General features: G+C 42.9%; 1 protein-coding gene across 1 annotated transcript; it reads left to right on the top strand.

Moving 5' to 3' along the window:
• The first annotated feature begins 265 nt into the window (after positions 1 to 265).
• On the top strand, positions 266 to 14,555 carry ICMT (isoprenylcysteine carboxyl methyltransferase). Its single transcript, XM_075190044.1, has 5 exons — positions 266 to 494; positions 4,227 to 4,315; positions 5,020 to 5,189; positions 6,072 to 6,289; positions 9,854 to 14,555. Exons 1-5 carry the CDS (start codon positions 282 to 284, stop codon positions 10,034 to 10,036), a joined length of 873 nt encoding a protein of 290 aa, XP_075046145.1. The 5' UTR covers positions 266 to 281; the 3' UTR covers positions 10,037 to 14,555.
• Positions 14,556 to 17,084: the final 2,529 nt, after the last annotated feature.

The raw sequence follows: 17,084 nt of genomic DNA, 5'->3' as shown, positions 1-17,084 counted from the left end.
CTGATGTTTAAAATCTGAACAGAGAATCTAACATGCAGATCAAAATTAATTTTATTGTGCAGTTGTCCAATACTGGAAACAGTGACAAATCTGTAACACCTGGACCTGCCCCAAGTACAGATTACTACTACATGATCACTTTGTATTGTACAGACTGGTTTATCCTCTGTCTGTCCAGCAGGGGGCGCTCGTTCAGTCGGAACGGCTCCTAGAGTTATTACTTACGTCATCCAGTGCCGGACCGGAAGTGCGCGTCCGACTTCCGCTTTGCCTCCTCCAAGATGGCCGGCGTACGGCTGGTGCTGGAGGGCAGAGTGAGTCTGGTCAGCTTCTTACTCGGGGTCTCCGTGATCTTCCTGCCGCTCATCACCAGCAGATACACGGAGCCGGGGCAGAGTCTGCTGGGCACAGCGCCGGGCAGGATAGCTCTGGCAGTCTTCGTAGCGGCTATTAATGGTGTCCTGCTGCTCGTGTACCGGGCTCATCTCTACCAGGTACAGCATGGCGTGAGATCACTGACATATGGGGGTGACTTTATCAGACGGGTGCAGTGAGGCTGTGCAGGCAACGCCAGCATTGCCTGGCATGGGTAGAGGGGAATGTGGGTGCACCCCCAGCATTGCCTGGCATGGGTAGAGGGGAATGTGGGTGCACCCCCAGCATTGCCTGGCATGGGTAGAGGGGCATGTGGGTGCACCCCCAGCGTTGCCTGGCATGGGTAGAGGGGCATGTGGGTGCACCCCCAGCATTGCCTGGCATGGGTAGAGGGCATGTGGGTGCACCCCCAGCGTTGCCTGGCATGGGTAAAGGGGAATGTGGGTGCACCCCCAGCGTTGCCTGGCATGGGTAGAGGGGAATGTGGGTGCACCCCCAGCGTTGCCTGGCATGGGTAGAGGGGAATGTGGGTGCACCCCCAGCGTTGCCTGGCATGGGTAGAGGGGAATGTGGGTGCACCCCCAGCGTTGCCTGGCATGGGTAGAGGGGCATGTGGGTGCACCCCCAGCGTTGCCTGGCATGGGTAGAGGGGCATGTGGATGCACCCCCAGCGTTGCCTGGCATGGGTAGAGGGGCATGTGGGTGCACCCCCAGCGTTGCCTGGCATGGGTAGAGGGGCATGTGGGTGCACCCCTAGCGTTGTCGGGGCTGGGTAGAGGGGCACAAGGGTGTACCCCCAGCGTTGCCGGGGATGGGTAGAGGGGCACTTGGGTGCACCGCCAGCGTTGCCGGGGATGGGTAGAGGGGCACGTGGGTGCACCGCCAGCGTTGCCGGGGATGGGTAGAGGGGCACGTGGGTGCACCGCCAGCGTTGCCGGGGATGGGTAAAGGGGCACTTGGGTGCACCCCCAGCGTTGCCGGGAATGGGTAGAGGGGCACTTGGGTGCACCGCCAGCGTTGCCGGGGATGAGTAAAGGGGCACAAGGGTGCACCCCCAGCGTTGCCGGGGATGGGTAAAGGGGCACAAGGGTGCACCCCCAGCGTTGCCGGGGATGGGTAAAGGGGCACAAGGGTGCACCCCCAGCGTTGCCGGGGATGGGTAAAGGGGCACAAGGGTGCACCCCCAGCGTCGCCGGGGATGGGTAAAGGGGCACAAGGGTGCACCCCCAGCGTCTCCTTGGATGTGCAGAGGGGCACGTGGGTGCACCCCCAGCGTCTCCGTGGATGGGCAGAGGGGCACGTGGGTGCACCCCCAGCGTCGCCGGGGATGGGCAGAGGGGCACGTGGGTGCACCCCCAGCGTCGCCGGGGATGGGCAGAGGGGCACGTGGGTGCACCCCCAGCGTCGCCGGGGATGGGCAGAGGGGCACGTGGGTGCACAGCCAGCGTCGCCGGGGATGGGCAGAGGGGCACGTGGGTGCACAGCCAGCGTCGCCGGGGATGGGTAGAGGGGCACGTGGGTGCACAGCCAGCATTCCCTGGGCTGGGTATCTAACAGTACGTCTGATGCCAACCTGATAAAACCCAGAATACTTTAGTATTTCTTCTTTAAAATAGCCATTAAACTTAAAAAACTGATAGCCGCATTTAACAGATATTTTAAAATTTACGAAGTTTATCAGAGCTTAAGACATTCAACATAAAATTATGATTGTTTGGGAAGATATTGCCTTGTAAACTGGATACTTTAGCCAACCTTGCAGAAAATGTTTGATAAATAGAATGTGAATGTCATAAGTTCTGTCAAGCTATGATAATTATGTGAATGTTGTGTAGCTCTTGTATATAGTGTTTATTTGCGTATCTATCCAATGGTTGTACCAATACTCTGCATTATTATTTGTTTAGAGCTTATTTAATTAAAAATAAATCCCAGCAACTGATAAACAGAGCCGTAACGGCTTAACCTTTACACGTTAAATCACTTCTATACAATCATTTTAGTTTATGGTTTTTAGTTGCAAAGTTTAGACGTTTCACCTCAGAATTTCAAATCCCTCTGAGAGTTTTCATCCCATGTTCCAGGAAATGTAGAAATGTCCTTAATCACAAACAACTTCTAACGTGTCACAACAGGGCTGTCAGCCGAAGCCTGATGTAATTATCTCTGTGGTTGCCGTTAGATGTGTGTGAGGTTGAGTGTTCCAGAATTAAACGCAGCCGTGGTTAGGATGCACCTAAGCTAGTTCTGAACTGATCCTGGGTTGCCACTGTTGACGTATATCTATCTTACATCTTTTCTATATGTCACTGGCATTAATCTGTAGAGTGCAGGTGAAGCTTCCTTTATCCTTCTGCACTATATACATGAACTTTATAAGTGCATAGATAGATAACTGGCAGCCTGGGGTCCCCGATTCATCCCTTAGGGTGTGCACTCTAGATTAATAATTATTTTCCCTTTTGTGCATAAAACCGCTTGTGTTGCGTTTGCTCTGCGTTCTCATAAAGACTGGTCAAGCCTTTATATAGCGGTAAGACAAACATGTTACATGATAGTAAGTCAGGCTAGCATTAGGAAGAGGTTTAAGGGATTTGAGCAGTTAATAGGCTTTTAGAGGTCAGACTGATGGGACACTGCCAGTGAATCTGGTTGAGTTGTGCTTGAGTCATAGAGGAAATGTTTCTGATGATGAAACGTGTGAAACGTTTGTTAATTCTCAGCTTGTATTTGCTAATGCTCACTTGTTAATGGGGTTAGCAAATATATAGTTCAAGAAGGAATGGATAGCGCTATTATCCCACTGCTGCTATACACACCTAGGGAAATCACACAACTTCCCCAATATATAGCATAAATAAATCAAAATAGGAGTGTTACAGCGCTGTGGTAGTAATCACATAGGAAAAAACAACAATCCCTCTGATAATACAAATGGTACAAATATTCATAAAATAAAAAAGAATATTTAAATTTGGAGATGTGAAGATCTTTTCATTCAAAATTTTCCTCCAATATATGATGGTGTAACATAAAAATACAAAAAACACAACATAGTGTAATACAGTCACAAAAGTTGAAGTTGTGTGGTGAATGTGTAGAAAAAACTTCAATCCTTTCTTCTTATGTGGATCCACTCACCAGATAGAAGATATAAATATACTTTAACTTAGAAGTGAAAAATAGATATCATATGGTGTCTTCACCCAATCTCTTATGTGAGTGCACTTACAAGATGGAAGGAAACAACAGGCCTGGGTTCAAATTTCTTTAAGGACCTCCCATATGGAATCTCAGGATTCTCTCTCAGATAGGCATATTCCATGGGGTATATAGAAAGCAAAAAAACGGATTCTAGCGTGATACCGTTTATACTAAAAATGTTTATTACATAGACACATATATATAAAAGTAATTACATAAAATGATCTTATGGTCCAGTTTTTATGTAATTACTTTTATATATATATATATGTGTCTATGTAATAAACATTTTTAGTATAAACGGTATCGCGCTAGAATCCGTTTTTTTGCTTTCTATATACCCCATGGAATATGCCTAACTGAGAGAGAATCCTGAGATTCCATATGGGAGGTCCTTAAAGAAATTTGAACCCAGGCCTGTTGTTTCCTTCCATCTTGTAAGTGCACTCACATAAGAGATTGGGTGAAGACACCATATGATATCTATTTTTCACTTCTAAGTTAAAGTATATTTATATCTTCTATCTGTTAATGGGGTTGACTTTGCAGAAGGAAGTAACTGATACCTGCCGAGGGTACTAAGGGGTGTAACTGTATGTATTTGCACATGTCCACTTAATGTGTATAACACGTGTGTCTATGTCTAGGTGGCCATCAGAGCAGCTCTACTAGGCTTTGCCTTCGGCTGTGGCTTACTGATCAGTGTCAGTCAGTCACCGTGGAAGCACTTCGGATGGTGAGTAGTCACACGGTGACAACACAAGCAACAGCCTATACAACAAAACGACAACCCAAAAAACACACAACATTCATCAGCACATCTACAAGGGCTGTTTATTTTGCATGAAACCAACTTTCGTTATGGTCTATTACCTTCTCCCCATAGAACATTGACAAACACAAGATTTAAATTTTTATACTATTACACTAATGGAATAGCTACTGCGTCTGTCTACTGACCCACATTTGGGGAGTGGGTGGGGTGTCTATAATCATGTAGGAAGCAGAAAGTGGAAACAACTTTAAAATTATTTAAATTGAGTCCATAGTTTTTTTTAAAAAAAAAAAATATTATAGACTGAAGGTAAAAGTTGTGGCAGTTTTAAACAGAGGTAAATTAACTCCATAGTTTACAAAGAATTTTTACCTCCATATACTGCTTCCTCCACTCTATGCAATTCCCTTATGACGCCGGTCTGTATTTCCTGTACTGTACATAAGGATAGACTTGGTGTTGTCCATGACATCCAATCCGATGTCTGCTTTCATTTTCTAAGCTACACTGGAAAAATTACAGAATTTGATTGGTTGCTATGAGCAAAATTACTTTATCTTCGCTATGTGCCCTATAATTAATTAACAAGCCTGAAAATAGTAATTTAGTTGCAATACTGATTGTCTTATTCACAATTCAGAATGGTTATTTTTTTTCCTTCCTAGGTACATGTGTTCCCTCTCGTTTTTCCACTACTCTGAGTATTTAATTACTGCGTTGAACAATCCTAGAAGCCTGTCTCTGGATTCCTTCCTGCTGAACCACAGTCTGGAATACACCCTGGCAGCGGTCTCCTCCTGGGTGGAATTTACCATAGAGAAAACCATTTATCCAGGTTTGTGTCTCGTGTTAACCCAGGAAGGAATAGAAATTGGTATTGAGCAATTGCAATAAAATCATAATTATTGGATAATGCGGCTGGGAGATGTCCACTATCCGTCTGGGTGTTTGGTAATCTGTAAAGATCTTGGTGTTCAATCTACAACGCATATAAGTTTGTTCCAAGTTTTGCTACTTGTTTAGTATAAAAAAAAAAGTGAATTATAATATTCCTGAACCGCTGCCCAGAGAAACTCAAAATGTACCCCCATATTTCTCTATTGCTCTAATATATTGAGCTATTTATTTTTTTATTGTTGCTTAAAGGTTATGTCCCCATTCAAATTGCATGTTATTATGTCACTTTGGTTATGTAGATGTCATTTTTATCCCACTAATAGATGATCTGGATTTGTAAGTAATCTCCCATCTTTTAGCTGTTATGTTTAGAGACGTCAGATGTTCATTTTCAACATAGTCGGGATTAGTCATTTTTGCACATTTGTGCCGTCAACATCTGTCCCTTTTAGTTGAACTGAAAATCTGATTGTACAATCATCATCCTCAACATTTATTTATATAGCGCCAGCAAATTCCCTGGCGCTTTACAATAGGGAAGAAACACAGTGATAAAACAACACTGGGTGATACAGACATAGAGGTAAGAAGGCCCGGCTTGCAATCTATGGGTAATGCATAGTTAGATCTGCAGTCACTATCTAATTTGATTGCATGGACCCAGTTGCCTTACAACTGAGTCTGTGCAATCCGGGCCTTTTATACATGGGACATGTTGGACATAGAGATGTGCATTTGGCTTTCCGGCCGTAATACCACTCGTTAAATTGAAATTCGGTGGCATTTAGTTTTAATTTGTCAGCGTTTCCTTATTATGCAGATATGAAGCAGATAACGTGGCTGAGTGTCATTGGATTAATCATGGTGTTCTTTGGGGAGTCTCTGAGGAAGTCGGCCATGCTCACAGCCGGTTCCAATTTCAATCACATCGTTCAGAATGAGAAGTCCGATTCGCACACGCTGGTGACCTCTGGTGTGTACTCGTGGTTCAGACACCCGTCTTATGTGGGCTGGTTCTACTGGAGCATCGGCACCCAGGTAATATCATCGGCTCAACTGAGCTCCGCAAAATACATTATGTGAATCGAGTGAACCACAAGCTGTTGTATGTAATGCTGTTCTGTGCTGGACACAGAAGACCCCCCCATCTCTATTGCAATGCAGCAAAATAGTAAAAATATCTGTAATGGCTACAAGTGAAAACTAAAATCTTTTGTGTTTTTCTTTATTTTCGTATACGTTTCCCAGTAATCTGGCAGCTATTGTAATTTGTATGCAACCGGCGTCTTATCATTTCCTCTGCTCTATCCACATAGCGCATTAACCCATAAGACGTTTGCAATAAGTGTTTAAGGACTACAAAACCCAGCATTATACAGTATTGCCTTTTGCGTGAAATCAAGCTCTTCCCAGTGCTTCTGCTTGCAATACATTTTGAACGATTAAAATGTGGTCTTACTGATGCTAAAATGTTTCAGGCCTCTAGGTAATTGTACACCAGGTTATTATCCAATAAAGAATACAGCAAAACATTAAAGGACCGTTTAAATTCTCAAAAATATGCCAAATGTGTTACAGTCTACACAGAAGATGACGCTGTATGTCTTGTAGTGTGCTCAAATTCAAACTGTTCTATTATCAGCCGTTGGTGCTTGGATGTAATCAGTTTGTCCTATATAAAGTGTTTTTTTTTACAATTTTATTTTAAATTTCTACTTTATTGTTTTAAATAACCTGAAAGGTCCCGTAACACAAGGGCAGAAATAAGAATAATAAAACATATCGGCTTGTCTAATAAAAAATGAGAGTAAGTGGGGGAGGGAAAGAACGATAGAAGGAGGGATGTAAGAAAGATTTCACTTCCTCTGTATCGGTGATTACAACAAGTATCTTGATGTAGTTACAGCAGAGTAATTTGTAATGGGGGTGCACCAGCTCATCCAGCGTGAGTGTACCCGTTATTGGTTCATGTGCTGCAGCGCATAATAACGATCCACAATACTCATCTGTGGTTGGTGCCTTTCATTGGGGCTCCTCTGCCGTCAATCACAGTGAACACAGCGTCAGGCTGGGCTCGCGGCTGTCAGAAGTGTCTGCTGATCCTCCGTCAGTGTTTATTAGCGCAGTATCAGATAGTAGATGTATTACCAAGTTGAGGGTTCGAAGGAGGAGAACCACGGCCTGAAGTTGGGTAGGATGTATTCCGATAAGTGCAATTATCAGGGAGGGGATCAAGTGTAGAGATGCTCACTGACCTCTGTAAACTGGTTCTGGATCTGGATGAGCTTCGTGTTTTAGTTTTGGCAAAACCGCCCTCGTGTGTTTTGGTTTTGTATTTTTTTTTAGAAAAAATCCTAAAATATGCTAAAATCACATAATTTTGCACTTTTTTTGTTCCTACATTATTATTAACCTCAATAACACGAATTTCCAGTCATTTCCAGTCAATTTAGGTCACCTCACAGGTCTCAATATTTATGTTCATACACTTTCAAACAAATACTGCAGCGACCTGGCTGGATGGTAAGCGACAGAGCAACGACACAAACACACGGCAGTTCCTAGCACATCTAGGACACATTGCCACACAACAGTGGCAGAAAAGAAAAGTGGTGCAAGATGGAACAGTGCTTGGGCCCTCCCTGACTCCCTCCCACCAACCGTTATATTGGATCTTAAAAAGGAATCCAAAGCTCGCGAGATAACAATGACATTTTGCCTCGTTTTCGAATCCAAAAAAGCGTGAAAGTACCGGGCCAACTCGGCTCGGTACTCAGATCCCCCTAAGTTCAGGTGTGTTCGGTTCTCGAGGAACCGAGCCTGAGCATCTCTAGTCAAGAGATATTTATTTTACTATAGAATTGTTACAAAATCTTCGTTTCCAAATGGAGCGGCTGCTGGGGCAGGCGCGGTATAATGTCCCATCTTATCACAGACTCCAGTGATACTTGGATGATGTTGGATAAACTTTGCTGTGAAAAGTGATGATTACCGTCAATAATTCCCAATGTGATGTAGTTGTATTTAGTATATTTAGAGATGTCTTTTTAAGGCTTTAGTCCCATTATTTTAGTCTCGTTTCTGCTTCCAGAACTGAAGCAGGATTTGAAACTGGGATATTGGCGATGTTGAGGTAGCATTTGGCAATGTGTTTAGAAACCACAGGCAGGTTTGTTCGGAGAAGTTTGTAAACGTTCCTAGTCTTATCACGGCTGTTTTCATACTAGAGAGAATGCAGAATCCTTAGGTATTTGTAGAAGTCTGAGATAGTAATACAGAATTGCGACTTGGAGAACGATCAGTATTACCTTTTTGGAGTCTCCCAATTTAAAGCTGCATAGCCACCTCGTAGGAAGACCACAGACAAGCTGATTGTGACTTTTGATCGGTCCTCTGGTTCACCAACCTTTAAGAAGGGTTAATACCTAAATGTTTTTTATACAGTGAGACTTCCACCCACAGGAGTAATTATCATAGTGTTGTTTTCCTGGCTGGGTTATTGATGGCTCGACATAGGATCTGTGATTTACTCTGGATAACTTTATAATAGGATCATTGAGTATTTCATATATAACTGGGAGAGCAGCATATAAAGCTAAGCAGAAAAACTACAGTGATATTAACTGGAGCTTCAATATCTATTTGTACAAACTGCAGAAAGCTTTTATCTTGCATCAACAAATTACATAAATTAAGCGTCCTCAAAGGGGATTTTTGACTTTAATATTGAATTTAACCAACGCCGTGTGAGCGCTTAGGCTGGTACTATCCACTGGAACTCTGACTACTTGTTGTATTTAGCAGGTTCCAAGTGCAAACGGCTGTTCACGGAACAATGTATTCCTGTACGGTGACCAGTGTGGTAAGATGTTGGCATTACTGGCACAAAGGAAGGCCACAGTTGTTGAGCCTGGAATTTTAAAAAGGTCCTGCCAGTCACTCTACTATTGGCTGCCTTCCGGAGGACTCTGAAAACTACTTGTCGTAAATACTCATGTGTCAGCCTGGGAGGGGTGAGGTCTTCTAAGAAATTTTAGGCATTACTATCGCAGAAATTGCACGAGCAATCTCCACTTTACTGAACGCCAAAACCCTTGCGCCAATCGGTTCTCTATTGAATCTTACAATTTTCTGACCTTTTTGGTTTCCTTACTGTGCACTCCTGGTGAAAAGTTCATCAACGCTTACATTACGGTATAATGTGCGTAGCAAGTGTGTGTTGTTTTTTTGTTTTCCTTTTATTGCTTTGAAATTTTTTTTCTTTCATTTTATATTCTGTATGATTTGCCATATATCCTTTTTGTATAGACCATGTATAAAAGACAGTTAAGTCTATGTATATAGCTTTACTTTCGCCCAAAATTATACATTGATGGTTTTCTTGTCTGTACACTGTGGACAAAGTGTTTTTTGTTTGTTTTGTTTTAGATAACATATTTTTAAATATAAACTCCTTTTGAAGCAATGTTTGAGCTTAAGTATTTCTTAGACCGTTTTGATAGTGACCCTGTAAAATGTGGTGTTTGTCACTTGCTTTTAAAAGCGGGCATGTGTTGTTGTTTTTTATCCCCGATGACCCAGAATGCTCTCTTGTTTTCCCAGGTTTTGCTCTGTAACCCGATCTGTTTGGTTGGCTACACGCTGGCTTCCTGGAGGTTCTTCCGTGAACGAGTGGAGGAGGAGGAATTCTCCCTGATCCACTTCTTCGGAGAGCAGTATGTGGATTATAAAAGGAATGTTTCTACGGGCTTGCCGTTTATAAGTGGAGTTAAGATGGAGCCGTAACGTGGTACTGTGGCACGACAACCTGTTCCTGTACTGAGGATGTAGAATACGCGTCTGTCCCAGACGACCAGCACATACGACGTTCCTTGTACCGCTGCCCAACGAAGAACACCTAGATGCCGGTTTTACATTGGCCCGTTAAATTAGGAGCATTGATTAAGGGCTACGACGATTCAGTCCACAAGACCCAAGCAGACAATGGCTTCCTGCACATTGATCTTAACTGGCCCCAAGGCTCTTTCTGCAGGTCCAATATAAATAATTATACCGGGTGGGGATAAGGTGTTATACCTCGCACACAGTTGACACATTCAACTTTTTTTCTATAGAACGTTTTATATATTTAATGAACATTGAATCCAGTGTGGATAATGCATATTCCTGTTTCTAGATTATTTATATGCATGAATGTGAAAATACTGGTCCTAAAGACACGTGCACCATGCTACGTTGGCGGGAAATACGGGGAACGTAGCAAACCGGAAGCACACAAGGCTTTTATTTTTTACTTAGCCTCGTTTTGAGCATTAGCAGTAAATATGTGTGACGTGATCATTAACGGATGCTGCACTAATCACCGGCAACTGTAAACCATAGGCAAGAAGGATGTATTGCTACAGGCTGGTGGCAAGCAGAATCTCTCTGAGAAAAGATTTTCCCTTTTTATTTATATTTTTAAATCCTGATCTCTAGTTTTTTTCTTTAATAAGATTATATTAGTGTACCCTGGTATTATGGAGAAATATTACATCATATTTCTAAAGGGAAGGTATCGCGGTTTTGCAGGATATAACAATCCATCCTTCCAAGTATCTAAAAGGCTTTTCTTTTTGAAATATGACAGTGATTCCTTTCAGCCTGCAGGGGTTGCTGTTGCTATGAGAGTGTCTAGCTGCTGGCCATAATTCTTTCTATTTATAGCAAGTGCCACTGTGACCCCTGCAGGCTATAAGAAGTACTGCACTCAAATAGGTTAAAATGGATAAAAGTTGTTACAAAATAAGTGAAATGTAAGATTTACTTAAATTTAAAAATAAAAATTCGGGGCTCCTCAACGGCCGAATGAATAGTGCACCTGTTGCCTAGAATAATCGGAGGGAGCCATTATGGAGATTAGTTTAAAAACCTAGAATTTGACAGCAGATAAGAACCATTTGGCCCATCTATTCTGAGTCCACTTTAGGAAGACTATATATAAAGAGATAATAAATGAACGAGTAAAGAGAGGGTATTCTCATTACTAAAAAACCCCCCACCATATTGAGATTTGTTGGGGGGAATTGGACAGTCTCAGACGCTACATGTTAATGCTGCTTATAGAGAGAATTTACTTATATACATGCAGAATTGACGGCTTCTACAGGATGTTTCTGTTTTCCAACGTTTGGAATGCAATTGTTAATTTTATTGACACTCCGTTTGTGCTCCACACTTTCTACCACTTGAAATCCCGCTGTGAGTAGCGGTCGGGGTTTCTGTCTCAAAGCGTCACAGCTCCCCCAACTAAATCAAACCGGCGCGGTGTTCTGATATTGACTGCTCTTTTCACACCGCTTTGATCATGTTGGGATGCTCTGATGCTTCGTTAAACCCTGGCTGCTGTTCACTGTGGGGACTGGAGGAAGCATTACAAGCGGTGCAGAGCACAAACTAAGCGTATGTAAGTAAGAGAGAATACTTACACTCCTTAGAACAACATAGATCACAATTCTTACTTCACCCCTCCCTAAATTTACCATGCTAGAGACCTCTCCTTTTACTTTACAAGACTGGCTGCTGAATCCGTATTCTCCATCTTGTTTGTATGTAAATGGCAGCGAGTTTGTGTAGGAAACGTCAACAGGAAAGAGATGAGAGTTTACAGAAAGTGAGGAGCTGAACTGTAAAAGTTTCGTGAACAATGGCCAGAAGTATTAGTAGATTTCCAAATACTTAATCTGAAAATGTTCCTTCATATTGATGTACACTTTAAAAGCAGGAATTTTGATTCTGCAGCCCCTACCTTAATTTAGTGTACGTGTTTCCTAAACCCCATTTGTTTGGGCTAATAAATACTGCTGAGAATGTAGCCTGTGAATTCACTAGGAATCAGTGACATCACAGAGACACTGGTTTCTAGGGGGATTAATAGGCTCTTCTCTTATTAGTACAGCTGCCTACACCGTGTGCTGATAGGTGGTGCACTTGGGGGTTGTACCTTATAAAGTACCATCATATCCGGTTGAGGGGCCTCCATGCTGTTATTTATCAGCCTATAAAACAGTATAAGGACTGGGTCACATGTTACGTCAATTTGGGTTTCAAATTTAACGCTTCTCCAATAAGCTGCCAGAACAGTAGTGTAGGATAGTTATCTAGTGATCTCTCTACTATTCTGTCCTCAAAAATCCTAAACCGGTGAATTTTAAGCCTTTGCCTCTGAGGGAGAAGGCGAATAATTACTGATCCAATCAGATTATTCATCTGTGCACGGTGAAAGAGATCCCCGAACATGATCTATTGTTCATACTGGAGTTCCGGAGTGGACTCTCCTTGTGCCACTTATACCGTCTATGTGGATGGCAGTAAAACATTGCTCAGAGGTTACAGTGGAAAAATGTCAGCGTGGTTTTCCAGCAGTCTCTTCCGAGATTAGTGTTACTGTCAGATGCCCAGAAGGGGAATCCATAGATCGCTAGGTCATGGTATTTCTATAGTGGTTTCTTTACGTAAGGCTTGTACAAGCCCTTAGAAAGTGCTGGTTGGACAATCCCTGTGACTCTGTTAGAGGTTTCTGTGTACTTAGCTGTAGCATTAGCTATACATCAGAATTACTGGGAGCACTTTCAGGATTCAGTTCCAGACTGATGAGTTACAGGGTATCCACAAACCAGAGAGACTAAGAAGATTGCTGCAGAACATTGGTTGAGATGTCAAAGTACATTGTTGTCGCTGTACGTAGGGGTAAGGGGTTTAATAAAACCAAAGTACGTAATGCTGTATGGTCTATTTCAAAGGAGATGTCTGCATATGTTACATAACTATACTGTATATCCCGCTCCCCTAACTAGCGTTCTGGAGGTACTCATCCCCGGAACCCTCAGCAATTGTTCATTCTTCTGAGCAGAGAGTTTTGCTGCCGCGGCCGCCTCTTGTACCATGGCCAATGATTGGATGACTGCAGAAGCTTCAACTGTCGGCACTGGTGAAATTTGATCCGACCAACCAGCAGAATGAGCAATTGTAAAATCGCTCGCAGTGAGTTTCTTTCAAAACGGCATGGTTCCCAGAGATCCGACTTATTGTAGGAACAATGTTTACAGTTAAATAGTACGGGATGTCATTATTAGTGGTGTCTATTTCTATTACTAGCGCACATGCAGTGGGTTTGTTTGCCGTTTATCTAGGGAGACTTTCCTGGTTAGTATTTCACCAATAATGTATTACACTCCTAGGACGTTTCTAAAATAAGTTATGTTGGCGAAAAACTTTGGATTAAAAAAATGGGAGGCCACTAAAAGACAACTACTAGGTTTTGTATTAAAACATTTTTTAAACCCTCCCCTCAGTACCTAGTGAGACCCCTGACTTTGCAGGATCCAAGTACTAGGTCAGTGGTTCCCAAACTACACCGACGCTCCCTGGGGTTCCTCGACGATCTCACAGGGGTCCCACGGCCAGGGCCGGTGGTAAGCAAGGCTGGGGACTACTTGGTAATTATTTTGGCTTAGGGGTGCCTTGAAAAAATTATGGAAACCCTAAGAGTGCCTTGAACTGAAAAATTTTGGGATCCACTGTACTAGGCCATGATGAGGACCTCTGCTGGTCAGTTGTGGTAACCGTCAGTGGGCATTGGTGGAGGAAGGGATCGAACGCAATGACCAGGGTAAAATATCAGAGACAGGCAATAGTCATAACTCTTCCGAATGTATGAGGGTATTTAGACCAAAGATTGACTCAAGAGTTATTATATGTTAACAATATTTTGTATGTCTTACATGTCAATTTCACCTTTTCATTGTGTTGTGTTTTTTTTATTTTATTTTTTTTAAATTTCTCCATATAGACCATTTATTGTTAACTAATCAAAGTTGAATTTACGCCGGCGACCACATCAGCCGAATCTAATACTACTGATCACTACTGTAATTGCTGTTGAAAATATGCTTTTTACTTGTGTATTTGACAGGTAACACCTATTACCTGTGCATTTCCTGCGGACAATCAAATGTCAAAATCCATTTCATTATTTTATAAAAGAAACTTGACAATTACATTTATTATTGGGGGGAAATAGAAATCTTTTTTTTTTTTTCCTAAATTAAATGACATTGAAACGGAGTTCTGTGAAATGTTTATTATATGTACTGTATTTACAAACCTCTAAATAGTCATCTGTCTTTGGTTTTAAAGGGTTTAATAATGTTATTTTACTGTATAATGTTGTATTAAATAGACATTCTTGTCTACACTCTGCACGTGTAAATAACACATTATAAAGACATTAAAATAAAGAACTATATTGCTGTACACATTTTAACCATGTGATGTTTTTTTATCTGTTTTAAAGGTGTGTATTTGATTAGGGTCAGAGCGCTCTCTGTTTTTGCTTTTCATCCATTACTTGTTGGTGTGTTCTGCTTTAAAGTGGGAGGAGACAGAATGACCTATAACCAATCAGCTCATCAGAATGTTCACAGCAGCACAGAGTATGTGTGCTGATCTGGTGGGAGGCAGTGTCTTTTGTCCAGTCGTGTAATTTTGTTGTTGAGGACAGGGCTGCATGTGACAGGGGCAGTGACATGACGTGAGGAGGGGAATGGAGGCAGCAGGAAGCCACAGACTGAGAGTTATATAGTGGAGGAGCAGGGTCCCCCAGCAGCACAGAGTATATCAGGAGATGAGTGATGTGTTAGTGAGGACAGGCCTGCATGTGACGGGCAGTGACATGATGTGAGGAGGGGAATGGAGGCAGCAGGAGGACGCAGACTGAGAGTTATATAGTGGAAGGAGCAGGGTCCCCAGCAGCACAGAGTATATCAGGAGATGAGTGATGTGTTAGTGAGGACAGGGCTGCATGTGACAGGGGCAGTGACATGATGTGAGGAGGGGAATGGAGGCAGCAGGAAGCCACAGACTGAGAGTTATATAGTGGAAGGAGCAGGGTCCTACAAAAGAGCAGTGATGCCAGAATCTAAACTAAACCTTAAAATATAGGTTGCTTGGGAAGGTGATCTGTATGGTCTTGCAGCTCTATTCACTATAAAAATCAATGACTTACAGTATGTTTTGTTTTCCTCTTGCTTCTCACCATTATTAATAACTGGACATTGAGAGCAGCAATTTGATCACTATGGGGTTTTCTTTGCTTTGATGATCTCTCTCTCTAAGTAGGTTGCACAGTGTTATAGGTCCCAAGAGCAAACTCCCATTAATCAGTCCAGGCACGCATGTAGGGGAGGTTTCCTGTTGTCCAGAACTTACAGGCGTTCCCTCCTCCTGGGACCAATGACGACACTGCGAGGAGAGAAACGCAATAGATCCACAGTATATGCCCTGCTTCGTTGACATCTCATATCACATGACCTGCACACCCCTCCAAATACAGAACAGTAGTGGGGCAGACGGAAGCATCTGCCTCTACAACACCGCGCCGTTGGAAGAAGGTAAGTGAGGGGGAGGGAGAGGCTCTTCCTGTATTGCAGGTGGAGCCTGGGAAGGAAACAGGTGTATTTAGTAAGTGTTAATAAACTGCATATTTAGGGTTATAGGTCTAGTTATTAAATGTGAGTGTTATTAATTCTAAGTTGGGTTGATTGCAGGTAGGGAGGTCTTATTAGTGAACGTAGGTGCTCTTTATTTAACTTCAGGGCTGGTTGGGGGGAGGGAGACCTAAGTGGTTCCCTCACTGCAACACTTTCCATTTTTCATGTACCTCTCGTTTTCCAAACAGGCCCCACATTCCAGGATCCAGACAAGGAGCAACGGAGCTTATGACACCAACATCAGCAACAGGTGAAAGCCTCAACAGGTAAGAGAGCAGTCTGCCAACTGTCCTGATTCTGGTTTCAGTCCTGTTCGGTCATGACTTTGTCCTGACTGCAAGGATAGTTGGGAGGTATATCCTACTTCACACTGGTCTGCCTGGGAAGAGAGAGATGCATCCACCTAACAATAGTGCACGCAGCATTTCCCGTGTATTTGAAATCCTTCGTTTGCCCTTGTAGTCTGTAGACATAACACCAGCATGTGCAACAAACATCTATAATATGTGTAGATCTTTGGGTTAGAGTAGGAGAGCTACCTAGGCCAGTGATGGCTAACCTGTGACACTCCAGGTGTTGTGAAACTACAAGCCCCAGCATGCTTTGCCAGCTATCAGCTAGTTATCTACTGGCAAAGCATGATCTGCTGTCGTGAATCCACATTGTATATCTTGCTTTTCCATGTGTTGCTATATATTGCTCTCTGCCCATGATGTATACTTTATTGTAGTATGATAAATAGCCCCCAAACTAGGACAACAGGAATGGGTGATGCAACAGAGTATGTGTGGTTTCCCCGGGTGTTTTTATCCAGAGCCCACAAACAAACTGGTAGGATAATTGCCCTCTGGTAAGATAACGTTGCACTACCACCTAGGTCAGTGGTTCCCAAACTTTTTCAGTTCACGGCACCCTTAGTCTCCATAATTTTTTCAAGGCACCCCTCCAAAATAATTACCGAGCAGTCCAGATTTTTAAGTATAGAAATACTTAAGAAGTTGTTTGCAAAAATAATATACATAAATCCAAGGGAAAAGAATATTTTATATATTTTTTTTCAATTATATTTCTGTCAAAGAATAATTTACAGCTAATATTAAAGATCAAACAAAATAAAACATGTACACAAATCCCCACACTGTCTGCCCCTCTTCATCCCCACACGCACTGTCTGCCCCTCTTCATCCCCACAAGCACTGTCTGCCCCTCTTCATCCCCACACGCACTGTCTGCCCCTCTTCATCCCCACACGCACTGTCTGCCCCTCTTCATCCCCACAAGCACTGTCTGCCCCTCTTCATCCC

The sequence above is a fragment of the Mixophyes fleayi genome, chromosome 11 (assembly GCF_038048845.1).
Source record: "Mixophyes fleayi isolate aMixFle1 chromosome 11, aMixFle1.hap1, whole genome shotgun sequence".
Taxonomy (NCBI): Eukaryota; Metazoa; Chordata; class Amphibia; order Anura; family Limnodynastidae; genus Mixophyes; species Mixophyes fleayi.
This window is presented reverse-complemented; position numbering and strand designations above follow the sequence as displayed.

Coding starts and splice junctions, on each gene's coding strand:
- ICMT (XM_075190044.1), top strand. CDS start 282: ATGGCCGGCGTACGGCTGGTGCTGGAGGGCAGAGTGAGTCTGGTCAGC. Junction 495..4,226: donor ACCGGGCTCATCTCTACCAG/GTACAGCATGGC, acceptor GTCTATGTCTAG/GTGGCCATCAGAGCAGCTCT. Junction 5,190..6,071: donor AGAGAAAACCATTTATCCAG/GTTTGTGTCTCG, acceptor CTTATTATGCAG/ATATGAAGCAGATAACGTGG.